The sequence below is a fragment of the Triturus cristatus genome, chromosome 5_1 (assembly GCF_964204655.1).
Source record: "Triturus cristatus chromosome 5_1, aTriCri1.1, whole genome shotgun sequence".
NCBI classification, from domain to species: domain Eukaryota; kingdom Metazoa; phylum Chordata; class Amphibia; order Caudata; family Salamandridae; genus Triturus; species Triturus cristatus.
Window position 1 is genome coordinate 186,301,742 of NC_140587.1, and position 24,749 is coordinate 186,326,490.

The 24,749-nt window shown below is 39.0% G+C and overlaps 1 protein-coding gene across 1 annotated transcript in view; it reads left to right on the plus strand.

Moving 5' to 3' along the window:
* Nucleotides 1–8,856: 8,856 nt before the first annotated feature.
* LOC146830621 (uncharacterized) overlaps nt 8,857–24,749 on the plus strand; it is a 33,559-nt gene continuing 17,666 nt past the window's right edge. Inside the window, exons 1-2 of the mRNA XM_085603765.1 lie at nt 8,857–8,966; nt 13,812–19,927. Of these exons, the coding sequence (XP_085459891.1) occupies nt 13,855–19,927 (6,073 nt within the window). The 5' untranslated portion in view covers nt 8,857–8,966; nt 13,812–13,854. The remainder of the gene's footprint in view (nt 8,967–13,811; nt 19,928–24,749) is intronic.

Consider the following 24,749-nt stretch of genomic DNA (forward strand, 5'->3'; position numbering starts at 1 on the left):
CTCAGCTGATATCCAGAATGCATCCGGAGGCCTCTGATGCGTGCGCCAAGTGTGCAGCGCCAGATGCCGACTTCTGTCACTTAGCGTGGAACTGCAGACTCATGCAGGCTTACTGGGATGGGGTCTACCATCATCTAACACTTATGACTGGGCAGCTCCTGTCGCCCACACCTCTCCTGGCGCTACTAGGATATGTTAAGCCTCTCAAAAAGGGTATTAGGTGGTTAACTGCCATTGCACTACTGTTGGCTAGACGTCAGGTCTCTCTTCATTGGGGCAGAGCTCGTGGCTGTGTGATCTACTGCAATACAACAAGTGATGACTATGCTGCACTGCTTCCACCAACCAACAGGCCCCTGGACATATGGCAACCACTCAAGGACTACTTGCTGGTGCACCCTTTGGTTGAGAATTCAGAATGATCAAGTTGTCTCTTTGTAACGTTTGGAAGGCCGAGCTATCTGGTCCTCCTCTTTTCTGCTTTCCCTTTTCTTTATTGCCCCCCCCTCCCCTGGCCTGCCTGACTGATAATGCTGGACGATCTCCACGGATCAGATGCTGTGCATCTTTTGGACTCTTGCCTCAGCTACACCGTTATTTGAACGAATGCATCATACATGCACTGTGATTTACTACTGATTATGTATATTGTATTGCTCCGCAGTTGTTGTAGTTTAATTTTTGATATATGCAATGTTTTTGCTTTTGTGGCCAATTGGACTGTATTCGAACACCACACCGTTTAAGATCTGTATGTAACGTTGGCTGTCCTTGTAAGCAATAATAAAAATAAATTGGAAAAAAAAGCACCAGGTGTAGATTTACAGTTCCTAGCATCCAATCTATACTCTGTATAATTCTTTCAGATTTGTCATATTTTACGGGCACTGCTCATAATCAGATTCCAGGCCTTTATTCCCGCTACTGGGCGAAGTTAATATTTTTAACCCAAGCGGAGGGATAAAAGACCTCCTAACACAATAAAGGAATTAATAATATTTAAGCCTGTTTTGGGGAAAGTAAGTGGTGGGAGGAAATTTGTATCTGTTAATTAGCTTGTCACACTGGACCTGGACTGGGAAGTCCAGGCCCACTGGAACAAAGGAGGAGAGCTAGACATCTGGAGCCAACCCAAGAGGGGCTTCCCTTTGAAGTTTTTATGGAAAGGGATCAGGCAGCTGTGTCAGCCTGTTCCGGAGCTGAGAATCATAAGGGAGCTCTTTCTATTGAAAACTTGAAGCCACCATATTCGATAGCCCCAGGGTTGAGACAGGTGCGGAGTGATGATGTGTCACCCTAGGAGTGGCCGAGGGTGCCTGGTTTCTAAAACTTTCCACCTCCACTTAAAAACCCCTCCACAAGGGAGAGATGTATGAAAAAACACCATACCTGGAAGGAGCTATGGCAAAAGATGCCCAGCTGTCAGGAGAAGTTCCCTGATGCCCTACACGGATTGACTTTGGGACTTTGACTGCAGCCTTCCCCCAGGACTAGGATGTGTCTCTACAGGGCCAGTGGCATTGGCCACCCATCATTCCCTCAAAGGAACAATTGGCGTAAAGGACCTGCTGGGGGACCCTGGATGGTTCACCTGGACATTGTGTAGACTGGCCCTCGACTTCACTGCTGACACACAAGTATCCTGCAGGATGACGTGAATGCCATGGCTCCTGAGGAGTGTGGCAAGGAAAGTACTTCCCGGATTTGGAGGATGTCTCCAAGCAGGAGAGCACCGATGACCCCAGCGCCGGGACACCTCTCTGGAGGTAGCTGTGTGCTTTAATAATTTCATTTCATTTATATCAGGGTGTCACTAATGGTATTTCCATTTACCTGATGGATAGTATTTAGGAGTGTGTGTATAATAAAAGTACTTTTCCTTTTTTTTTATAAAAAAAAGGCACTCACTGGACAATGCTTTGTTGTGTGTTGTTGGTGTGTGTCAGTAGACCGGGGTTACGAGACCACAATACCTCCACTCAGTAGGCCTTGGACTGATCTGCTTCACTACCTTGAGAGAGTCAAGGCCTACAATAGGGTGCTCGGTTCCCAGTAAAATGGCAATTGCTGATTTATTGTTTTGTGAAGGACTCACACTTTGCAAAAATAATCAGTTTCTTACGCGGCCTCTCAATATCCACACATCAAAGTAGAGTGTGGAGACTCAGATATAGACCCTGACCTATTGATGAGTCAGGAGGCCCTCCTGCACTGGAAGCCTAATTGGAGGGCAATGATCAAGCTCACAGGTTCTGTGTATCATACTCTGCTGGCCCAATCCAGGGTGAAGATAATAATTTGAGCCCACCTCAGAACTCCAGGCAAGAGATGTGGTGGGTGAAATGTTTACAGGGGTCCTTCCTTTCATTCTAGTATGTCTCCTAATGTATTTCTTAGCTGAATCTGCAGAACACAGAATTATTCACACCACATATTCTAGACAGTGGTGACTAGATGTAGCCACGACATACCGCATTGTTTGAAGAAGCCCTGTGCCACCTCTGCATGAAGACATCACTCGTTGTCCGCCAGATGATCTGCTCAGTACATCTGCTCTGGTAAGACAGCCTGGCAGGTTTTTGATGGGTAGAAAGAAGGCCCTAGTCCAGCCACCTCCATAGGCATAGCGCCTCCTAATCCAGGATCCAGTAGTTTAATCCACCCTGCTTGTTTAAGTACCATATGGTGTTCATGTTGTCTGTGAAGCTCTACATCCCTCTCCCCTTAATAGATGGCAGGAAGCTTCTAGTGCCAAACACATTGTCTGGGATCGATATGGAGCTGGCTGTCTGCCAGAGGAATCAGCTCTCCACCTCTTGCAAATGACTAATGCTCAATCCAACAGTAACGCATGTGTCACTACTTTGGGGGAAGGGAACGTGTCCGTCCACATGTCATGGCAGCAACCATCAGCCACCATTTCAGATAACGTGCCTTTTCATCTCAAATCTGAACTGAGCCGGGGCGGCAGCTATGATGCCTGTCCCATTGGGAGCTGAGGTTCCAATGCATGGCCTGCATGTGCCACCTTGCATTTGGGATGAGGAAAATGCATGAGGCCAGAAGATCAAGAGACCTCAGAGCCATCCTCACTGAACCCAGTACTAATCCTGAAACACCAGGAACATATGCTGAATGTCCCAGACTCGCTAAGGCCATAGAATGGACTTGAATGTCACTGTGTCCTGAATTGTCTCAATAAACAGCAATGTCTGCTCTACGCTTAGGTGGAACTTTGGCTTATTGATGATGAAACCCAATGATATCGCTTCATCCATAGGAAGTCAATGATTGACTGCAGTGAGCCCTCTTTTGGCAGCCAGTCAGCAAGGTATGGGAATATGTGCACTCCTGACCTCTGAACATGCAACCACAACTATCATTTTTGTGATCACCCGATGGGCTGAGGTAAGGTCAAATGTGATCACAGTGAAATTAAAATGTTCCTGTTCAACTTTTAATGGCAGTGAAGGCCTGTGGAACTGCAGACTGGGAATATGGAAATGGGCATCCTGCATGTCCAGGAATGCCATCCAGTTTCCTTGGTCCAGTGCTAACAGGATCTGAGCCAGAGTGAGCATTTAGAACCGACCATTCTCAGAAGGTCATTCAGTGGATGGAGGTCCAAATTAAGCTAGATGAGTCTTACATCCTTCTTCGGAATGAAGAAACAACACAAGTAATATCCTTCCTTATTCAAGTACAGAATCCATTTGATGACAACTTTGGACAAGACAAGGTGAATTTCCTACATCAGAATCGTGGAACACCCCTCCCACCAGGTTGAATGACTGGAGGTCATGAGAATGGCCCTGACCCTGCTGCCAAAAGGATACCAGCAATAGCTTCAATAAATTGGCAATAATGACTTTTACCCTGGTTAAGGAAACTCTTTCAATATATTTGTTTTGTCTCCATATAGGTAACTGCAATTCTAGTGCTTTAGTGCCCTCTGAACCACCACTGTAAATGGAGAGCTTTCTTCTGTTGATGGACCAGGTGCCCTAGCCAACTGGAATGTGGGAGGAGCAACCAGTTCCCTTCCTCATCATTCTGTGTTGAAGATCGTCAGATGCTTCTTGCATTGGGTCTGAGTCAGAACCAAATAAAGTCTGAATTCTCTGCTGATACCAACATTGGGACAGATTTATTGGATGGGAACATGGCTGTAGAGCCACTGGTTGTTCATTTGAGTTTTCATAGGGTGCAGTAGGTCCGGATTGGGCTGACATCAGTTGGGAGGTCAGAGATTGGTTACAGGATCACATGATAAATCAATGCCAGTGAAATTAGAGTCAGCACTGGTACAGAATAAGCAGGCATGGACCTTTGCCCCAGGGTAGAATTCAATGCAATAGATGGCAAGCAACCGGCATAGTGCCTCATAGGTGCAGATGGCATTGGGGGAGACATGTTGTCAGAAGACTGACTGAAGACACATGCATTTCTGTCAGGTTGGAAGGCATGCCAGAGGAAGCTCTAATTGCACCAAAGATCTACAGTATGGCATTTTTGAAGGCCTCTATTTTATGCAGCATCAACGACAATCAGGGGAACTCAGGCCATGAAGGGATCTATTCAAATTCAGGAAACATTGGAGGAGTGCGACCTTTGTGTTGACGCCCTTCTGCCTTCTTACTAGTCCTAATTTAGCTTTCATGTGCTTGTAGCTACTCTTTAACTTGGACTTACTCGAAGAGTTCGACCTGGAAGTGGAGTTTTCAAGTGAGCATCCTTGAGACTCGGAATTGGCCTTCTCCTTCCACCATGATCTGTTTTTGTGTTTGGTGATGTAGAGTTTTGCCTCCTGGTCCTGAATTGCCATTGAGTGTATGAGGGCACACTTGAGGCACAGTTGTTAAGTTGTGCCTGGAGTTCAAGCACCACAAACATACCTTGTGCAGGTTTACGACCAACCTCCGCTTTCTACAGTCTTGTCATGACTTGAATCCTATTATGTTCATTGGGGACATCATTTCCTAGCACACTGTGAAAGGTTGTAGGAGTTGTCCGAAGACCAATAAAGTTGGGAGTGGAACTCTGGATCTATGCTCTAGGTCATGTAAAGAAAAGAAACGATGTTAGACCGTAGGGTTGGCTCCTATATATCTGTAACTTGCAGGGTGAAATTGAGTCATGCCACAACCACACATATCAGTTACTGGCGAACAGGACTATTGCTGTGGAATTCTCCAGATTCAAACTAATGCACAAGGATAGTCTGAAGGGGGAGAATTGGCGGTCAGAAGTAGCCATCAGAAAGCCCTTATACAAGTCTGAAACCAAGTGATTTTGCGAATTGCATGATTTTCATCCGTGGAAGGACTTTGGGCCCTTTATTGCTTGACTAACCATAATTTGCAGTGGAAATTAGTTATTGCATCTGAACTATAACCTATAACCAACTATAAGCTTTATCAAACTTACTAATGCTTACACATCATAAAAATGCATTTTGCACAGCGCATAAAGACAATGCTTACATGAGGCATACACAAAGGCATGTTTGTGATTGTGGTCCCTGGCCTTTCTTCTGACTGTCCACATCCACACCTAATTCCTGACAGTTTCTTGTGAAGTGCCTCTGGGGCTCTGGGAACAGCTGTCAGTATTTTCACAAAATTTTTGCAATTCGATGTAAGATTCTTTAACATTTTAACTAAATAATGGTTTGTTGTTCCTAAATGTTTAACAAGTGAGCATATAGTGTGCCCTCATGTTATCTGTCAATATCATCCAGACAATCTTATTTCAAGTTGTAAAGTAGCTGTTAAGTGCTCTCATTTGGGAACTATTAGACACTTGTTTTACATTAAAGATAAGTGTGCTTATTCATGGTGATCAATGGAGTACTTTGCCTAACCCTACTATTTAGCTTTCAGCACAGCACCACAGTTGTCAATAAGCTTTAGAGATATATTCCCCATCACATTTTAATATGCTATACAATTTTTAAAATATTCTCCTTGTTTCTTGACATCTTTTATGAAACTAGAAAGAAGCCAAATGTCAGGTAGAACAGGTAGATTGTATGGTAGAACTGTGACCAAGGTGGTGAGGGTCGAAATGCATCAGTGGTGTGGTGTTGCGGTTATCATAATGAAATAGTGATTTATGACTCCTGGAGGGCGGCGTTATTGTTCTGGAAGAAATAAATATATGGAGGTTGATCCACCCAACACACCAGCGCCAACTGTTGAGCACGTCGCTTTTGAGATCACATTGATCGAAAATATGTCATAAGAACATATATACACGTGTGTGTTTATGCCATTGCAGTCAAAATAAACGGGGCTGATTTACACATTATTGAGAATATTGTAGTAGTAAACTTGCATTCACACATTTATTACTACAGTGCAAAGCTCACATTTGAGTTTATTACTAGAGTACAGCAACATTAACATGAGAAAACACTGTTTCCTACCTCACAGACTCCACAAAACAATTACTTTACACAGGAAGACAACTCGCATAATAGTCAAGAAGTCTCTTCAATATGATTTCACCTTGCTGCCTAAATGTAACCTCTTTCATCCTAGTTTTGGTTGAATAACTTCTGTTAAAACAAACACACATGAAAATTGTCATAGCATAAATCAAATATGCAGTTGTGTAGATTATAATATGCTATTTATAACCATTATTGCGGCAGAGAAGGGGCAGCACCATCTACTCAAGTCTTCTCCTCTTCTGCATCATGGCTCCTCCACACATTCAGCAACTGTAATAAGTAGAATATGACACTCTGTGCATCTGCATATTATCTATCTATCTATCTATCTATCTATCTATCTATCTATCTATCTATCTATCTATCTATCTATCTATCTATCTATCTATCTATCTATCTATCTATCTATCTATCTATCTATCTATCTATCTATCTATCTAAATATATATATATTTATATCTCAATAGAGAGAGAGGGTATATAAGCAGATGTATATATATATATGGATATATTACCTACTGGCGGTCGCCAGTAGGTAGTTATAGTTAGGACCACGTTTCCATAGGAAAACCTCAACATTCTATTTTGAATAACTTTGGCGCCGGTCGACGAATCCTCGCGAATTTCTCAAAATAGGTGGGGCGCTACGCTCCGCTCCTACCCTGAAAGTCTCGGGGGGATTCGTCAAGCGGGGGCTGAGATAAAAGGGGGGTCCCAAAACGCGTTTTTCCCATGCATTTTTCCATAGGACCTTTAGAACGAGCTACAGCCCGAACGGCTGAACAGAATTACTAGAAATTTGGCAGAGAGGTAGTCCGTAGGTCAAGGAAGTGCCTTTTGTAGGTTTGGTGTAAATCAGTTCAGTTGATTTTGAGAAAATAGCCTTTAAATCAATATATATATCTGAGCCAGCTTACGGTACGCTTACCGTACGCTTACGGTAAGCGTACGGTGGCGTGCGCGAGCGCGATTCTGATTGGCTCTTAGATCTTAGTAAACATTCGAATCGGCCGAAACCAGGAAGCGGCGGCCGCCATTTTGTGTATTTCACTCTGAAAAAAAAGAGTGAAAACAAGGAAAGGGGGCAATGAGGAGAGTTACAGACCCCCTAACAATTGTAAGGGGGTCAAAGAAGGACAGAAAAGTACAAAGAAAACATTTATTGATTTTAAAAAAAATCACGGGGTACGCGTACGGTAAGCTCACGGTAAGCGTACGGTAAAAAAAATAAAAATAAATAAATGAAAATCAGATTTAAGAGTTTAGAAATTAGGGAGCTCTAAAAAGAGCTGTTGTGTTTATGGAGTCATTTTTTTAGTGGTACCTACAAGTAAGTACCGATGCAGAGTCTAAGGTTCAAGAGGAAGACTCTGTTCCCTTCATCATTGAAGTGCACACCATCTCCTCTATAAATGTCTTGCATGTCGTAACGCAAGTTGTTGTGGTAAATGGCACCCATACCATAGTCACGGAGGAAAGCAGAAACAGATTTGTTGACGTGCTTTCTTGCTTTGTCAATCTGTGGACAGAAATGATTGGACCAGTTCCATTTTTGCCTTTGGCATATGTTGGAAAACACAAAGGCAGTTTTAGGGAAAAGTGAAAACAGTTGTGCAAAGGTGTCCTTCATAAGCATTTCCAGACCTACCCCAGTCAAAGTGCCTAGGTCATTGCCACCACAGTGCACTATTATGAGGTCAGGGTGTTGGATTTGCATGAAGGATTTCACCAATGGCATCAATTGGTGCCACTTTAACCCTCTCTGACCAATCCATTTAATGTCTACATTTGGCAAAGCAAGGTCTCTCACCATATCTGTTTTCTCTGCAAACTTTTCACTCCAGAAGACATAGCTGTGCCCTACAATCCACACTGTGAACATCTTCAAAGGAGAACTGGATGCACTCAGGAGGTGTCTTTCAGTAGAATGGCAATATGAAAAGAAAGACAGTTTGGAAATGGAGGCATACATATTTTTTACAAAACAAAAAGAACTGATTGGCTGTTTCATACCATTCTAGAAAAAAAACTAGGCTGTATGTGAAAATTAATAGAAGCATGTTTTGTATTGGTACAAAAAAATGTGTAACCAAAGAACAGTACTATGGATTTGCAGTTAGGTTTGAAAAGTCAAGCACTCTTGCTCTGTGGAATTGAAACATTGTGTGTCGAACTTCTGACCTAACTGCACACAGCAGTGTTCCATGAGCTGTTGCTATGGTAGCAGGCAGAAGTCAAGTTGGGGGAAGGGTACTAGGCAGAAGTCAAGTTGGGGGCAGGGTACTTTTGGAAAAGGGTTGGTTTTCAACCAATAGAAATGTGTCATTACATTTGAAAAAAAGGGGGAAGCACTGAGATTTGAAACTTACATGTATATGTGTGGAAAAATAGAGGGAAAGTTTGCCATTATCTGGTTCTGCTGAGAGGAGAGAGGTGTACAGAACAGAGATCCTGGCTCTGATAATCTGCTGTTTGAGTGACACATTTCTTTCACAACTAACTAATTTTAAAGGTGAGTTTACAGTTTGAGAGGGGATGTATGTGGTAACTTAAGAAATGAATAATAGAAATGGGAATTGTTTTTGTTGTAGTTACACATGGTGGATTCATAATGTGTCAGTCTGTAAAAGAGATTTTCACTTGGCCCGAAAAAAAAAGAGCAGTAAGTGTGCTTTCAAATTGGCAAAGAAATTTCGTTTTGGCACTAATGTGAAAACATGACTCTGTGTGCATAGAAGAATTATAGGCAGAAATGTATTGCGTCTTGCTCTGGTGATTTCACAGTTGCAGTAGATGGAAAAGAGGAGCGAATATTTGGGGGAAGAAGCAGAGGTTTAGCACACACCCATGTGCTTGCCATGTATAGTCATGCACAGTAATTAGAAGCGAGTGGGGTTTTCAGGTTTAAGTCTGTAATGCAAATACATTCAGCATCACTAAGGCTGGTTGCCCCTGCTGGAGTGTAGGCAGTCACAGAGAATACACACGGTGGTGGTCTGAAAAAAAAACAGCTTGGACATGTGCATTTAAATAAATTTAAAAAAAAGGTTTCAGAATGTGTCAGTCTGTAAAAGTGATTTCAAAGTGTAAAAAGAGATTTTCACTTGCCCCCGAAAAAAAAAGAGCAGTAAGTGTGCTTTCAAATTGGCAAAGAAATTTCGTTTTGGGACTAATGTGAAAACATGACTCTGTGTGCATAGAAGAATTATAGGCAGAAATGTATTGCGTCTTGCTCTGGTGATTTCACAGTTGCAGTAGATGGAAAAGAGGAGCGAATTTTTGGGGGAAGAAGCAGAGGTTTAGCACACACCCATGTGCTTGCCATGTATAGTCATGCACAGTAATTAGAAGCGAGTGGGGTTTTCAGGTTTAAGTCTGTAATGCAAATACATTCAGCATCACTAAGGCTGGTTGCCCCTGCTGGAGTGTAGGCAGTCACAGAGAATACACACGGTGGTGGTCTGAAAAAAAAACAGCTTGGACATGTGCATTTAAATAAATTTAAAAAAAAGGTTTCAGAATGTGTCAGTCTGTAAAAGTGATTTCAAAGTGTAAAAAGAGATTTTCACTTGGCCCGAAAAAAAAAGAGCAGTAAGTGTGCTTTCAAATTGGCAAAGAAATTTCGTTTTGGCACTAATGTGAAAACATGACTCTGTGTGCATAGAAGAATTATAGGCAGAAATGTATTGCGTCTTGCTCTGGTGATTTCACAGTTGCAGTAGATGGAAAAGAGGAGCGAATTTTTGGGGGAAGAAGCAGAGGTTTAGCACACACCCATGTGCTTGCCATGTATAGTCATGCACAGTAATTAGAAGCGAGTGGGGTTTTCAGGTTTAAGTCTGTAATGCAAATACATTCAGCATCACTAAGGCTGGTTGCCCCTGCTGGAGTGTAGGCAGTCACAGAGAATGCACACGGTGGTGGTCTGAAAAAAAAACTGCTTGGACATGTGCATTTAAATAAATTTAAAAAAAAAGGTTTCAGAATGTGTCAGTCTGTAAAAGTGATTTCAAATTGAAAAAAGAGATATACACTTGCCCCCGAAAAAAAAAGAGCAGTAAGTGTGCTTTCAAATTGGCAAAGAAATTTCGTTTTGGCACTAATGTGAAAACATGACTCTGTGTGCATAGAAGAATTATAGGCAGAAATGTATTGCGTCTTGCTCTGGTGATTTCACAGTTGCAGTAGATGGAAAAGAGGAGCGAATTTTTGGGGGAAGAAGCAGAGGTTTAGCACACACCAATGTGCTTGCCATGTATAGTCATGCACAGTAATTAGAAGCGAGTGGGGTTTTCAGGTTTAAGTCTGTAATGCAAATACATTCAGCATCACTAAGGCTGGTTGCCCCTGCTGGAGTGTAGGCAGTCACAGAGAATACACACGGTGGTGGTCTGAAAAAAAAACAGCTTGGACATGTGCATTTAAATAAATTTAAAAAAAAGGTTTCAGAATGTGTCAGTTTGTAAAAGTGATTTCAAAGTGTAAAAAGAGATTTTCACTTGGCCCGAAAAAAAAAGAGCAGTAAGTGTGCTTTCAAATTGGCAAAGAAATTTCGTTTTGGCACTAATGTGAAAACATGACTCTGTGTGCATAGAAGAATTATAGGCAGAAATGTATTGCGTCTTGCTCTGGTGATTTCACAGTTGCAGTAGATGGAAAAGAGGAGCGAATTTTTGGGGGAAGAAGCAGAGGTTTAGCACACACCCATGTGCTTGCCATGTATAGTCATGCACAGTAATTAGAAGCGAGTGGGGTTTTCAGGTTTAAGTCTGTAATGCAAAAACATTCAGCATCACTAAGGCTGGTTGCCCCTGCTGGAGTGTAGGCAGTCACAGAGAATACACACGGTGGTGGTCTGAAAAAAAAACAGCTTGGACATGTGCATTTAAATAAATTTTAAAAAAAAGGTTTCAGAATGTGTCAGTCTGTAAAAGTGATTTCAAAGTGTAAAAAGAGATTTTCACTTGGCCCGAAAAAAAAAGAGCAGTAAGTGTGCTTTCAAATTGGCAAAGAAATTTCGTTTTGGCACTAATGTGAAAACATGACTGTGTGTGCATAGAAGAATTATAGGCAGAAATGTATTGCGTCTTGCTCTGGTGATTTCACAGTTGCAGTAGATGGAAAAGAGGAGCGAATTTTTGGGGGAAGAAGCAGAGGTTTAGCACACACCCATGTGCTTGCCATGTATAGTCATGCACAGTAATTAGAAGCGAGTGGGGTTTTCAGGTTTAAGTCTGTAATGCAAATACATTCAGCATCACTAAGGCTGGTTGCCCCTGCTGGAGTGTAGGCAGTCACAGAGAATACACACGGTGGTGGTCTGAAAAAAAAACAGCTTGGACATGTGCATTTAAATAAATTTAAAAAAAAGGTTTCAGAATGTGTCAGTCTGTAAAAGTGATTTCAAAGTGTAAAAAGAGATTTTCACTTGGCCCGAAAAAAAAAGAGCAGTAAGTGTGCTTTCAAATTGGCAAAGAAATTTCGTTTTGGCACTAATGTGAAAACATGACTCTGTGTGCATAGAAGAATTATAGGCAGAAATGTATTGCGTCTTGCTCTGGTGATTTCACAGTTGCAGTAGATGGAAAAGAGGAGCGAATTTTTGGGGGAAGAAGCAGAGGTTTAGCACACACCCATGTGCTTGCCATGTATAGTCATGCACAGTAATTAGAAGCGAGTGGGGTTTTCAGGTTTAAGTCTGTAATGCAAATACATTCAGCATCACTAAGGCTGGTTGCCCCTGCTGGAGTGTAGGCAGTCACAGAGAATACACACGGTGGTGGTCTGAAAAAAAAACAGCTTGGACATGTGCATTTAAATAAATTTAAAAAAAAAGGTTTCAGAATGTGTCAGTCTGTAAAAGTGATTTCAAAGTGTAAAAAGAGATTTTCACTTGGCCCGAAAAAAAAAGAGCAGTAAGTGTGCTTTCAAATTGGCAAAGAAATTTCGTTTTGGCACTAATGTGAAAACATGACTCTGTGTGCATAGAAGAATTATAGGCAGAAATGTATTGCGTCTTGCTCTGGTGATTTCACAGTTGCAGTAGATGGAAAAGAGGAGCGAATTTTTGGGGGAAGAAGCAGAGGTTTAGCACACACCCATGTGCTTGCCATGTATAGTCATGCACAGTAATTAGAAGCGAGTGGGGTTTTCAGGTTTAAGTCTGTAATGCAAATACATTCAGCATCACTAAGGCTGGTTGCCCCTGCTGGAGTGTAGGCAGTCACAGAGAATGCACACGGTGGTGGTCTGAAAAAAAAACTGCTTGGACATGTGCATTTAAATAAATTTAAAAAAAAAGGTTTCAGAATGTGTCAGTCTGTAAAAGTGATTTCAAATTGAAAAAAGAGATATACACTTGCCCCCGAAAAAAAAAGAGCAGTAAGTGTGCTTTCAAATTGGCAAAGAAATTTCGTTTTGGCACTAATGTGAAAACATGACTCTGTGTGCATAGAAGAATTATAGGCAGAAATGTATTGCGTCTTGCTCTGGTGATTTCACAGTTGCAGTAGATGGAAAAGAGGAGCGAATTTTTGGGGGAAGAAGCAGAGGTTTAGCACACACCCATGTGCTTGCCATGTATAGTCATGCACAGTAATTAGAAGCGAGTGGGGTTTTCAGGTTTAAGTCTGTAATGCAAATACATTCAGCATCACTAAGGCTGGTTGCCCCTGCTGGAGTGTAGGCAGTCACAGAGAATACACACGGTGGTGGTCTGAAAAAAAAACAGCTTGGACATGTGCATTTAAATAAATTTAAAAAAAAAGGTTTCAGAATGTGTCAGTCTGTAAAAGTGATTTCAAAGTGTAAAAAGAGATTTTCACTTGGCCCGAAAAAAAAAAGAGCAGTAAGTGTGCTTTCAAATTGGCAAAGAAATTTCGTTTTGGCACTAATGTGAAAACATGACTCTGTGTGCATAGAAGAATTATAGGCAGAAATGTATTGCGTCTTGCTCTGGTGATTTCACAGTTGCAGTAGATGGAAAAGAGGAGCGAATTTTTGGGGGAAGAAGCAGAGGTTTAGCACACACCCATGTGCTTGCCATGTATAGTCATGCACAGTAATTAGAAGCGAGTGGGGTTTTCAGGTTTAAGTCTGTAATGCAAATACATTCAGCATCACTAAGGCTGGTTGCCCCTGCTGGAGTGTAGGCAGTCACAGAGAATACACACGGTGGTGGTCTGAAAAAAAAACAGCTTGGTTTCATAATGTGACAGTTTGTTATACAGATTTTCACTTGCCCAAAAAAAAAGAGGAGTTTGTGTGCATTCAAATTGGCAAAGAAATTTCGTTTTGTGACTATTGTGAAAAGAAATGTAGTAATATATTTAAATACAATAAAGAATTTTTTTTTTAGTTTTTTTGCAGGTATTGCTGAAGAACAGTGAACAAAATTTAAGATGCCTACAAAATCTCGAGTTCAAAAAACGCTAAAAAAAAAACTATATTTGAGGACAACTGGAGGACCAAAGTTAGTAGAAGATGCTGATGTTGGGAAAAAGAAAAAATCTTCTGGTAAGCAAAAAAGACAATTCCTAAACAAAATATTGAAAACAAACAAAAATGTACAAAATGTCTGTTCTCGGAAAAATGTAACAAAACCTACAGAACAGCAAAAAATTGAGGATTTAGTTAATGCAAATATACCTTCTGCAATTGAAAAGTTTAACATAAACAGAAAAACAGCATTTAAAGAGATACGTAGAAAAATGTTTCAGAGAAGAGTTATGTCCAATTTGATAAAGGATATAAAGAAATATAAGCAAAAGGCTAAATATTATAAGAGAAAAAAAGAAATTGAAGCCATTGCAGCAAAGGCATTAGAATTAAAAAGGAAACTATTCATATTAATTTTGAATAGGATGCGTACATTAGATAAAATGGTTAATGTACTGAAATCACAAAGCAAAAGCAAAAGAGTAGTGAACAGAACAAATTTTTGTAAAGTGTTTTTAGGAAAGTGGATGCATAGCTCAAGTAGTGAACCTTTTTTTAATGAAGAGAGCTATTTTCAAAGTAATAGTTTGCTGCATGCAGTTGACACCAGAGGTCGTTCATACGAAGTAAAAAATGGTTGCATAATGGAGAAGGAGATAATGGTTCCAAGAGATGAGGTACAAGTGATGGCAGATGAGGCAATGGGGAGACGTCCTAAAGCCCCAGTGTACACTTGGAATTGTAGTAGTATTTGCACTGTGCGTCAGGAATCTATTGACAGATTTCGAGAGTTTCTAAGAGAATATAGTAAAAAAAGTGTAAAACAAAAGATTAAGGTGCTTCAAAGTCTGGATCCATGCAGAGTGAGAGAGAATACTGGTTTGCAGGGTCATTCTCTTGCTTGTCTATCTAGAAAAGTGTGCAATAGTGTTTTCCATCATTTTAGGATGCTGGCTGTTCATCATACTGAAATGAGAAAGTTTGTGAGACGGTTGTATTTTGCCAAAAGTCCAGCAATAAAGTTAAATGAATTGAATAGGGCTCTGTTCCGAGGAACGGTATCAGATGTAGAGAAGGTTGTTGATGAAATTCAGTTTTGTTACTTTGGTCCTGAACAAAACAGTGCAGAGAAGGACACAGTAAATGAGGCAGAAGTGGAAGAGAATGTAGAACCTTGTGTAAGTAAGACATTTAATGATCACATAACAAAATTTGCAATAGTCTCTAATGAAAGACCAAATGTTACTTGTATTTGTTGCCGCAGAACTCATTATAGAAAACAAACTAGGAATGTTGATCTCTACAGAAAGAGTGAAAATGAAGATAATTATAAGTGGATGGATTTTGCAACATATATATTTCTTGAAAATTGTTTTGAATTGGGTGAAGATCAGCGTATTTGTAAATACTGCTACAACAAGTTAGAGGAAAATAGAATGCCGACCAGAGCTGTACATAATAATTTAGAATTGGATGCTATTCCTGCTGAACTTTCTGAATTAAATACATATGAGTCTATACTCATTCAATGTGTTCATCCGTTCCAGACCATAGTACGTATGGAGCCCAAAACTGGTAAATTACCTCCTTCAGATTTAGTGAGAGGTTTAAAAGGTAGAGTGGTGTATTTGCCCTTGGATTTGAAAAAAAATATGGAAACTATTGATGCGGATACTTTGGAAACTGAACCATTAATTATTCTGGTTAATGGTGTACCTACAAAGAATAAGAAGATTTGGCAGGAGCTGGTAGATGTGCGGAAAGTACAAAGAGCAAATTTGTATTTGAAAAAAAATAACAAATGGTATGAATCAATTTATATAGTAGAAGAAGAAGAAGAAGAAGATTTACAAGGAGATACAGAAACACCAAGTGGACAAATTGAAAAAGTGGACAAGTCAAAGGAAGAAGAAATTTATGAACATTTTAGCATACATCCTCTCCATTCGAAAGAAGTTATGGGAGACAATATTGATCTCTTTCAGATGAAGAAAGCAAAAGGAAATCCCGTGAGTGTATGGGAGGAGAGCTTGGAAGCTCGATGTTTTCCCCAGCTGTTTCCTAAAGGAAAAGGAGGACGATACGATGAACGTCCGGAACAGATTCCAGCTTCTGAGTATCGGACTACAAGACTATATGCTGAAGATCCCAGATTTCGACAAAGTATCCCTTATTTGTTCCATCTTTTATTTGAAAGCGACTTGTCTGCACTGTCTTATGCAGTAAATCACATTTTAAAAAGTGGAGTACATTTACAAAATGTGTCTGCTAAGGATTTTATGGAGAAAGTGCAGCACCGAGATGATCATTTGGAAACACAACTGATCAATCTGATGGCTTGTCAGCGTGGGACAAATGAATATTGGTACCGACGCCATGGTGAACTAAAATGCATGTTACGCAATTTAGGAACACCAACATGGTTCCTTACCCTAAGCTGCGCCGAGTACGCTTGGGATGATTTACTGGATTTTCTACGAGAGGCCAATTCAAACATTGAAAACATCGAATACAAGACAGCAGGAGAACTGTGCTCATTGGATCCGGTTAATGTTTGCAGATATTTCAATCATAGATTTGAGGCTATGATGTCCTTCATCTGCAATAAAAAAAATCCACCCCTTGGAGAAGTAGTGGATTTCTTTTGGAGAAAAGAGTACCAGGCAAGAGGTGCTCCTCATATTCATATGCTGCTGTGGATCAAGGATGCCCCAAAGTTTGGAACAGATACTGATGAAGCAGTGTTATCTTACATTGAAGAATATGCAACATGTGCTATACCTAAAAGCACAGAAGAGTACAAGTTAAAGGAGCAAGTTCTACGTTTCCAAAGTCATCGGTGTGGAAAATACTGTCGACGGAAATACAAGAGCAAAGAAAAATACTACACTAAATGTCGATTTGGATTTCCTAGACCTGTTCTTACAAATGGAAGAGTCAACAGTTTTATGTCAGCTGTGAGACATACTATCACAAGAAAATCACCTAAGAATACCTACAACCTTAAAAGAAAAGAAGAATCAAAAAATATAAATGACTACAACCCAGTCATTTTATCCATGTGGAACGCTAACATGGATATACAGTATGTTGCTGACAATTCCATTGCTGTTGCTCGATATGTAACGTCTTACATTACGAAATCAGAAAAAACAGAATTGAAGGAAATGTGGGAAGAGATTTCTCACGAGAAGACTGTCAGTAAGAAGCTGTACAGTTTCAGTTTGAAGATGTTATCGCATCGAGAAATTGGATCCTACGAATGTTCAGATAGATTATCTTCTGCAAGTCTCTACTCGAAGTCAAGAAGAATAATTTGGGCAAGTTTAGGCCTTGCAGCAATGAGAAATCGGGTACTGAAATCTGTTGGAGAAATTGAATATTTGGCACAGTTCGAACCTGAAAGTACAGATATATTGAAAACAAACATGTTGGACACATATTATCCCAAGAGAAGTCATCATCTGGAGAACATGTGTCTCTATGAAGTGCTGCAGAACTACATTTATTCACGGAAAGCTGCAGAAGACATCAATAATGGAAAATATAAAGTCGTTGGTGAAGAAGGATGTTTGGTGAAGCAAACCAAAGGAAGTTTGATAAATCACCGGAAGCTGAGTTGCGACACTACCGACAAGAAAGAATTTTACTACTTGGCTCTTTTACAGTTGTTTAAACCATGGCGTTCAGAGGATGAACTACTGGGAGAATTCCAGAGCTATGAAGATTCTTTTAATGCTTGCAAAGACAGCATACAATGCAGTACATTCTCAACTTATCTGCAAATGTTAAATGAAGAAATTGAACAGGAAACTACAATTGCAGCAGAAATTGCTAGAGACAGTTCTCAGGACAGCCAAAGTTCAGGAACATACAGTCAAGATCCCCTAGGACAACCAATCGTTGAAAATGAAGCATCAATAGCCATGAATGAAGTGGAAACGGCTATGAATCAAGCTCAAGAAGCATTTATAGACTTAGAAAATTTGGAAAGACAACTGAATCAAGAGCAGCAACAAATTTATGAAGAGATCAAAAACAAAATTGATCACGGATTTCTACATGAAAAAAAAGAGTGCTCATGCACATCATTTCATCCAATCAGGATGTATGTAAGCGGACAAGCTGGCACTGGAAAAAGTTTCCTAATTAAAGTCATCAGAAGCTACCTAAAGCAAAAAACAGATTCTACTTTGTCTTGTGTGGTTACTGCTCCAACTGGGTTAGCAGCATATAACATAAAAGGAATCACCTTACATCGTTTGCTAATGTTACCAGTGGAGCATGAGAACAAAATACAATTCAACAAGCTAACTGGAGAAGCATGCTTGGAAGTTTCAAGAGTATTGAAGAAGATGCAAGTTCTCATTATTGATGAGGTGAGCATGGTATCAAACTTAATGCTTGCCTTTGTGCATTTAAGAATGCAGCAAATTTTGAAGACAGACTATGACGTGTTATTTGGTGGAAAACACGTCATCGTTTTTGGGGATCTTTTGCAACTTACTCCGGTTAAAGGACAACCAGTGTTTAATACTGTGACACATGAAGACACGAAGAAGTCATTGGGAAGCATCGGTAATACAAATATTTGGTCCTTCTTTGAGTACAAGGAACTTACAACTAATATGAGGCAAGCAAACGATGAAGAATATGGAAGTATTCTGAAAGATATCAGGATTGGACTACTCACAGAAGCTGGCAAAAAAGCATTACAGACTCGGCTGCTACATAATTTATTTCCAAAGGAAGAAATAGTTGCAGAGAAGATATACAAGAACATTGCAGAAAACAAAAGTGTCATCTGCTTAATGCCAACTCTACGTGAATGCTCAATATTCAATGAGGAGCTTTTGAAATTGGAAAAGGAAGAGATCATGAAATTGGAAGCAGTGGACAAAATTGAGGATGGAAGAATTACTGTCACAGTAACAGGCAAACTGAAAAATAAATTGGACTCACTAGAGAAGAACATCTCCAAAACAGCAGGATTAGAAAAAAATCTATATGTTTGCATGAACTGTAGAGTGTTTTTAAGGAGAAATTTGGATGTTGAAAAAGGCTTAGTAAATGGAGCGATGGGAAGAGTTGTGGGTTTTATTAATTATCAGAAAAAAGATGGAATTGAATGGTTAAAAATAAAATTTGATCAGATAGAGGAAGTTAAAGACATTTGTCGTTGTTCAGTTCGTTTCATGCTTGTGAAAGACTTATATGTACGTAGGAAGCAGTTTCCGTTTTCTCTAGCATATGCTGTAACTATTCACAAGTCTCAAGGATTGACTGTAGATTGTGCATTTGTGAACATTGGATCTAGTGTGTTCAAAGAAGGTATGGCATATGTTGCTTTGTCACGAGTCAAAACATTATCAGGTTTATTCATGATAGACTTCGATGACTCAAAAGTTAGTGCTGATACAAACTGTGTAAAGGAGTATAATAGATTAAGAAGAAGCTATGCTCCTCATTTAGGTCAGTATCCTGTGTTGGAGAAACGTGTAGTTTCTCGTAAAAGGAGAAATGAGAATATCTGTAATGAAGATGTAGAGAAGAGGAAAAAAAAGAGGAGTGATGTAATTGCAAGCAAAAAGAATAAGGAAAATGAAGAACAGGTTGTAGGATGTCATTTTGAAAATAGCTCTGGTGTCAACTGCTACGCAAATGTAGTGCTGAATGTTGCTTTTTATCTGGAAAGTTTGCAAGAGCAGATAATAATAAATCAGGGAAAAAGATTCTGTTCAGAGCTCAGTCTCCTTTTTCAAAAGCTGAGTAAAGATAAAACTCAAATAGAAAGTGCTACTGATATTAGAAAACTTTTAGATGTATGTTCAGGACGAACACAGTTTTCTCAAAATGAACAGCAAGATGCTCACGAATTTTTGATGTATTTTCTTCAGGTAGTGGAAGAAGAAGGAGTTCCCATTGACATTTTTTTTGGTCTCTCTTATAAATGGGAACATAGTTGTGATAATTGTTATAATATAAGTGGTTCTATTGTTGATAATGAAAGGTTTATTTATTTGACATTGCCAGAGAGTAAAACAGTCACTTTTGCAAACTTAGTTAAAGATGCTAATCATAGCATGAAATGTGGTGAGTGTAATTCTGACATGTTATCAACATTAATTTTAAGGGAATACGGACAGTATGTAATTTTAATGATGCAACGATGTAGAGCTGATGGATCAAAATTGGATACTTTAATAAAGAAGTTTACAGGACAGCAATTATCAATTTCAGGAAAAACTTTTGTAACTGTTGCAATAATTTTCCATGATGGACCTACTGTTACTTCTGGACATTACACAGTTTATCTAAAATGTGAAAAAGGATGGACACTGTGTAATGATTCCCAATTGATTTTCAAACAACGTTTGCCTTTTGATTTAGCAAATTCCTATCTAATCTTCCTGAAACCTAAATTTTAGAGAGACTTGGCAAGATCTGGACAAAATAATTTTACCATTTTACAGGATTACCATTGCAATTTTGTAGAAAAAAGATTTTTAAAATTATCATTTGGCCTAAAGGAAAGATAACCAATTGTAATGTGGACTTTTTAAATTTTTAATGCAATTTTGAAAAACCAATAATTTAGAGATTATCGGTAACTTCTGCACATTTTAAATTTTAGAATGTTATTGGACTGCCACTGGAAATTTTTTCAAAAATAATTTCAAAAATTACTATTTGGCCATGTGGAAAAGTAAGCAATTCTATTGTGGACTAAATAAATTATTCGAAAAATTTTCGTGAACCAAAATGTTACAGAGAATCGGTGAGATCTGGACAGATTAAACTTTAGAATTTTAATGGTTTTCCCTTGGAAATTTATTCCAGGGAAAGAATAAAAAATACTATTTGGCCTAAAGGAAATAAAATCAGATGTATTTTGGAGTTATTTGAGATATATTATTGTGAATGTACTTCTGAAACAAAAATATCAGACGGTATTTTAAAGAAAAAAGTATTGTTTTTAGATGACATTTTTTAAGAATAATATGCATTTCTGTAATGATAAGTTTAAGTGAGAAGAGATTCTGGGCTTTTTTAATACAATCTTTGAGATTGTTATTTTTTTTTGCCCGCTGTAAAATGATGAATGCAATTGCTTTCACAATTTATAGTGAAATGCAATATATTCTGAAAACAGCAAAAATAAGGCAAAAATATTTTTTGGGAAAAAATGTAAATATGTGTACTGTATTATAAAATGTTTTAAAAATATTAATACTTTTTTCTTTTTTTTCAGATCGATATAGAAAATTTTCGTAAACTACAACCATTTTAAAAACTATTTTTTAAAAAAACAAATGAATAAATATTTTTTTCAGTGAGTATGGTAAGTCAATAGTAATAATTGTAGTCTTTCAAGGACCTTGTAATGTGAAAAATGATTTTTAGTGTTTTTTTTAAAAAATAAAAAAAAGGTACGCTTACCGTACGCGTACGGTAAAAAAAAAAAAAAAAGTTTTTTAAAAAAAATGTAAAAAAAAGATGAAAGATAAGGTTGGCTCTTAAAAGAACCGTTGTGTTCATGCAGGGACAGAGGAAAGGAACCATGGGAAAATCATTCAAAGCTACAAATGTGCTGATCTATTTTGTTATTCACTAGGGAAACACTGGTCTCCCTATAACAAATTAGAGCTTTACAAAATGTGCAATGAATATCAACCTTCCGAAATCGAGGGTTCATTTCCAGAGGGCCAGCAAAAGGAGATTCTCCCCCCACAGATGAAGGGCTCACCTGACCTGCAGAAGAAGGAGTAAGCCCTGCAGGTGATGGTCCAGGCTGAGCTGCTGTGGATGTACTGGCTCGTCTTTCTGAAGAGTTACCTCCAAAAAGATGACCATGTGTCCTTCTGTGTACATCCTGGAGGTGTCTCTTCATGGTGTGATTCCCAAAGGAATACTTCCTGTTAGGATTACCTCTAGAAAGTACACGCTGACACAGCTTGCAAGTAACTAAGGGTGCATTCACCTTTTGCTGGCCTTCTGGAAAAGTAAAATAATCCCAAACATAAGAAGGTTTTACTTTCCTCGCTCTCTGCCTCAAGACAGTGCTGCTGGTGCTAGCCTCACTCTCAGAAGAGCTCTGCTGTTCTGCCATCGTATCCCAAAGACAAACCAGCTCCTTCTCCCAAGGGATCACAAGCAGAAATGAGGGGAATGGGTGTGGTGTAGGAGAGTTCTAGAACTGAAAGTAGTTTCAACCAATCAAAAGTTGTGTTTCAAGATCACATGACCTACCGTACGCTTACGGTACGCTTACGGTGCGCTTACGGCAAAAAGTACGCGTGCGCGTAAAAAAGACACGCGCTTGCGCACATGCGCATAACAGTCATTTCCCGGCACTTCCGCGTAACGTGCGCGTGTTGCGTAAGCGCGCACGCGTCCCGCGCGCAGTACGCGCGGCTACGCAAAGTGCGTAACTATACGCAAGCAGCGTAGATAGATTACGGACGTTGCGTAAACCGTACGCTTACCGTGAGCTTACGGTACGCGTACTATAAAAAAAAAAAAAAAAAAATCTGGAAATAAATTTTACATGTTTATTTTAAAAAAATATATATAAAAAAAATATTTAAGGATTTTAAAAATTAAAGCATAGTCTTTATAAAAGATAAGAAAATTAAAATAAAAATATGTTTGAAAAAAATGAAGAATATAAAAAAAAAATAGCATTTAAAAAACCTTGCAAATTCATTGAAAAAACCATGGGTTTCACACACGTTATAGTTAGGAATTAGCATTTAAAAAACCTTGCAAATTCACTGAAAAAACCATGGGTTTCACACACGTTATAGTTAGGAATTAGCATTTAAAAAACCTTAGAAATTCACTGAAAAAACCATAGGTTTCACACACGTTATAGTTAGGAATTAGCATTTAAAAAACCTTAGAAATTCAGTGAAAAAACCATAGGTTTCACACATGTTATAGTTAGCTGGACATTTTACTCGTAAAAAACCAATGAAATTGCCCCGTTATAGTTAGTTCAGCTAACTATAACTCGCGCGCCCGCAATGCACTGCTGATGACGTCACATATTACATCACTCATGACATGGTCAGTGACATCACTCATGACATCACTGATGACATCTCAAATGACATCACTGATGACATCACTGATGACATCATCTAGTGAATGTGTGTTATTCTGAAAATTAAATATGTTTTATATATGTATATCTCATGGTCGATGGAAGAATAAATGGGTATATAAGTGTCTAAATGGATGATTTGTTTTTGAAAAATTGATTGTGTAACTGACTGATTAAGTGTATCATAGTGAATACATGGCTTAGTGAATAATGTTTAAATATGTAAATATCTGTATCAGTCTCTCACTTTGTGTATAAGTGGCTGCATGGGTTGGTGAGTAGCTACATGGGTGCCTATTTAGGTTATTAGTTGTTTTTTTGAGTATCAGTCTGAGTGTCTGCATGGTTCGGTGGGGGGTATTACGTAGTGCATCGGTGCATGAATGAGTGACTCACTGTTTGTATGTGTTGAACACAGCATGTGTGCAGGACTGTATGGGTGGATGAGTGTGTGTATGGGTGTGTTAGTGAGTGAATGACTGTCTCAATAGTGTCTTCAGGAGTAACTACATACGTTTTAAACTAGTATATGTGACTATTGGTGTATATATGTGAGTATATGTGAAAGTGAGAGATTGAAAGAGTTCCTGTATGAATAAGTATGTGTTTCTATAAGTGATTGTTTAAAAGACTAAGTATGTGTAAGTTTCCGTAGAAGTAAGTGTGGTGGTGTGTGTATAACTGTATATGCAAGTAAATGTATGTTTGATTCTTTATTAGCATGAGTGACTATGTGTGTGAGTAACTCTATGGATGAGTGGCATTGTGTAACAGGATGTATAGATGTATGAGTACATATGATGAGTGAGTACATGTATGAGTGACTGTATAGGACTGTTGGTGAATGAGTGGATGTGTATGTGGATCTTAGAATTACTGAAGAGGTTGTTGTAACTGGTATTGGTATGTCCATTGTTTTGAAATTTTTAGTCTCTATTTTTGAATGTGTGTATCAAAGCTTATATTAAGGTGAGAGGAGGTCTGCCACTCTATCACAAGGATGATGTCATCAGTGATGTCATCAGTGATGTCATTTGAGATGTCATCAGTGATGTCATGAGTGATGTCACTGACCATGTCATGAGTGATGTAATATGTGACGTCATCAGCAGTGCATTGCGGGCGCGCGAGTTATAGTTAGCTGAACTAACTATAACGGGGCAATTTCATTGGTTTTTTACGAGTAAAATGTCCAGCTAACTATAACATGTGTGAAACCTATGGTTTTTTCACTGAATTTCTAAGGTTTTTTAAATGCTAATTCCTAACTATAACGTGTGTGAAACCTATGGTTTTTTCAGTGAATATATAATATATATATATATTTTTTATATATATATATTTATATATATATATATATATATATTCACTGAAAAAACCATAGGTTTCACACATGTTATAGTTAGCTGGTCATTTCGCTTGTAAAAAAAACAATGAAATTCCCCTGTTATATTTAGTTCAGCTAACTATAACTCGCGCGCCCGCAATCCACTGCTGATGACGTCACATATTACATCACTCATGACATGGGCAGTGACATCACTCATGACATCACTCATGACATCTCAAATGACAGAGGGGCAGAAGAAGGTGAATGCTCCCAAAGTCACCTGCACTCTTTGTGGTCGTGTCTTATCAAGAGGAGATCCTAAAAAGAAGTACTCTTTTAGTATCTTCACTATGATCAGGCACGTTAGGGATGTATATCCTGTGACTTATGCTCGAGCTACTAGAGAAAACCCTCCTGCAGCT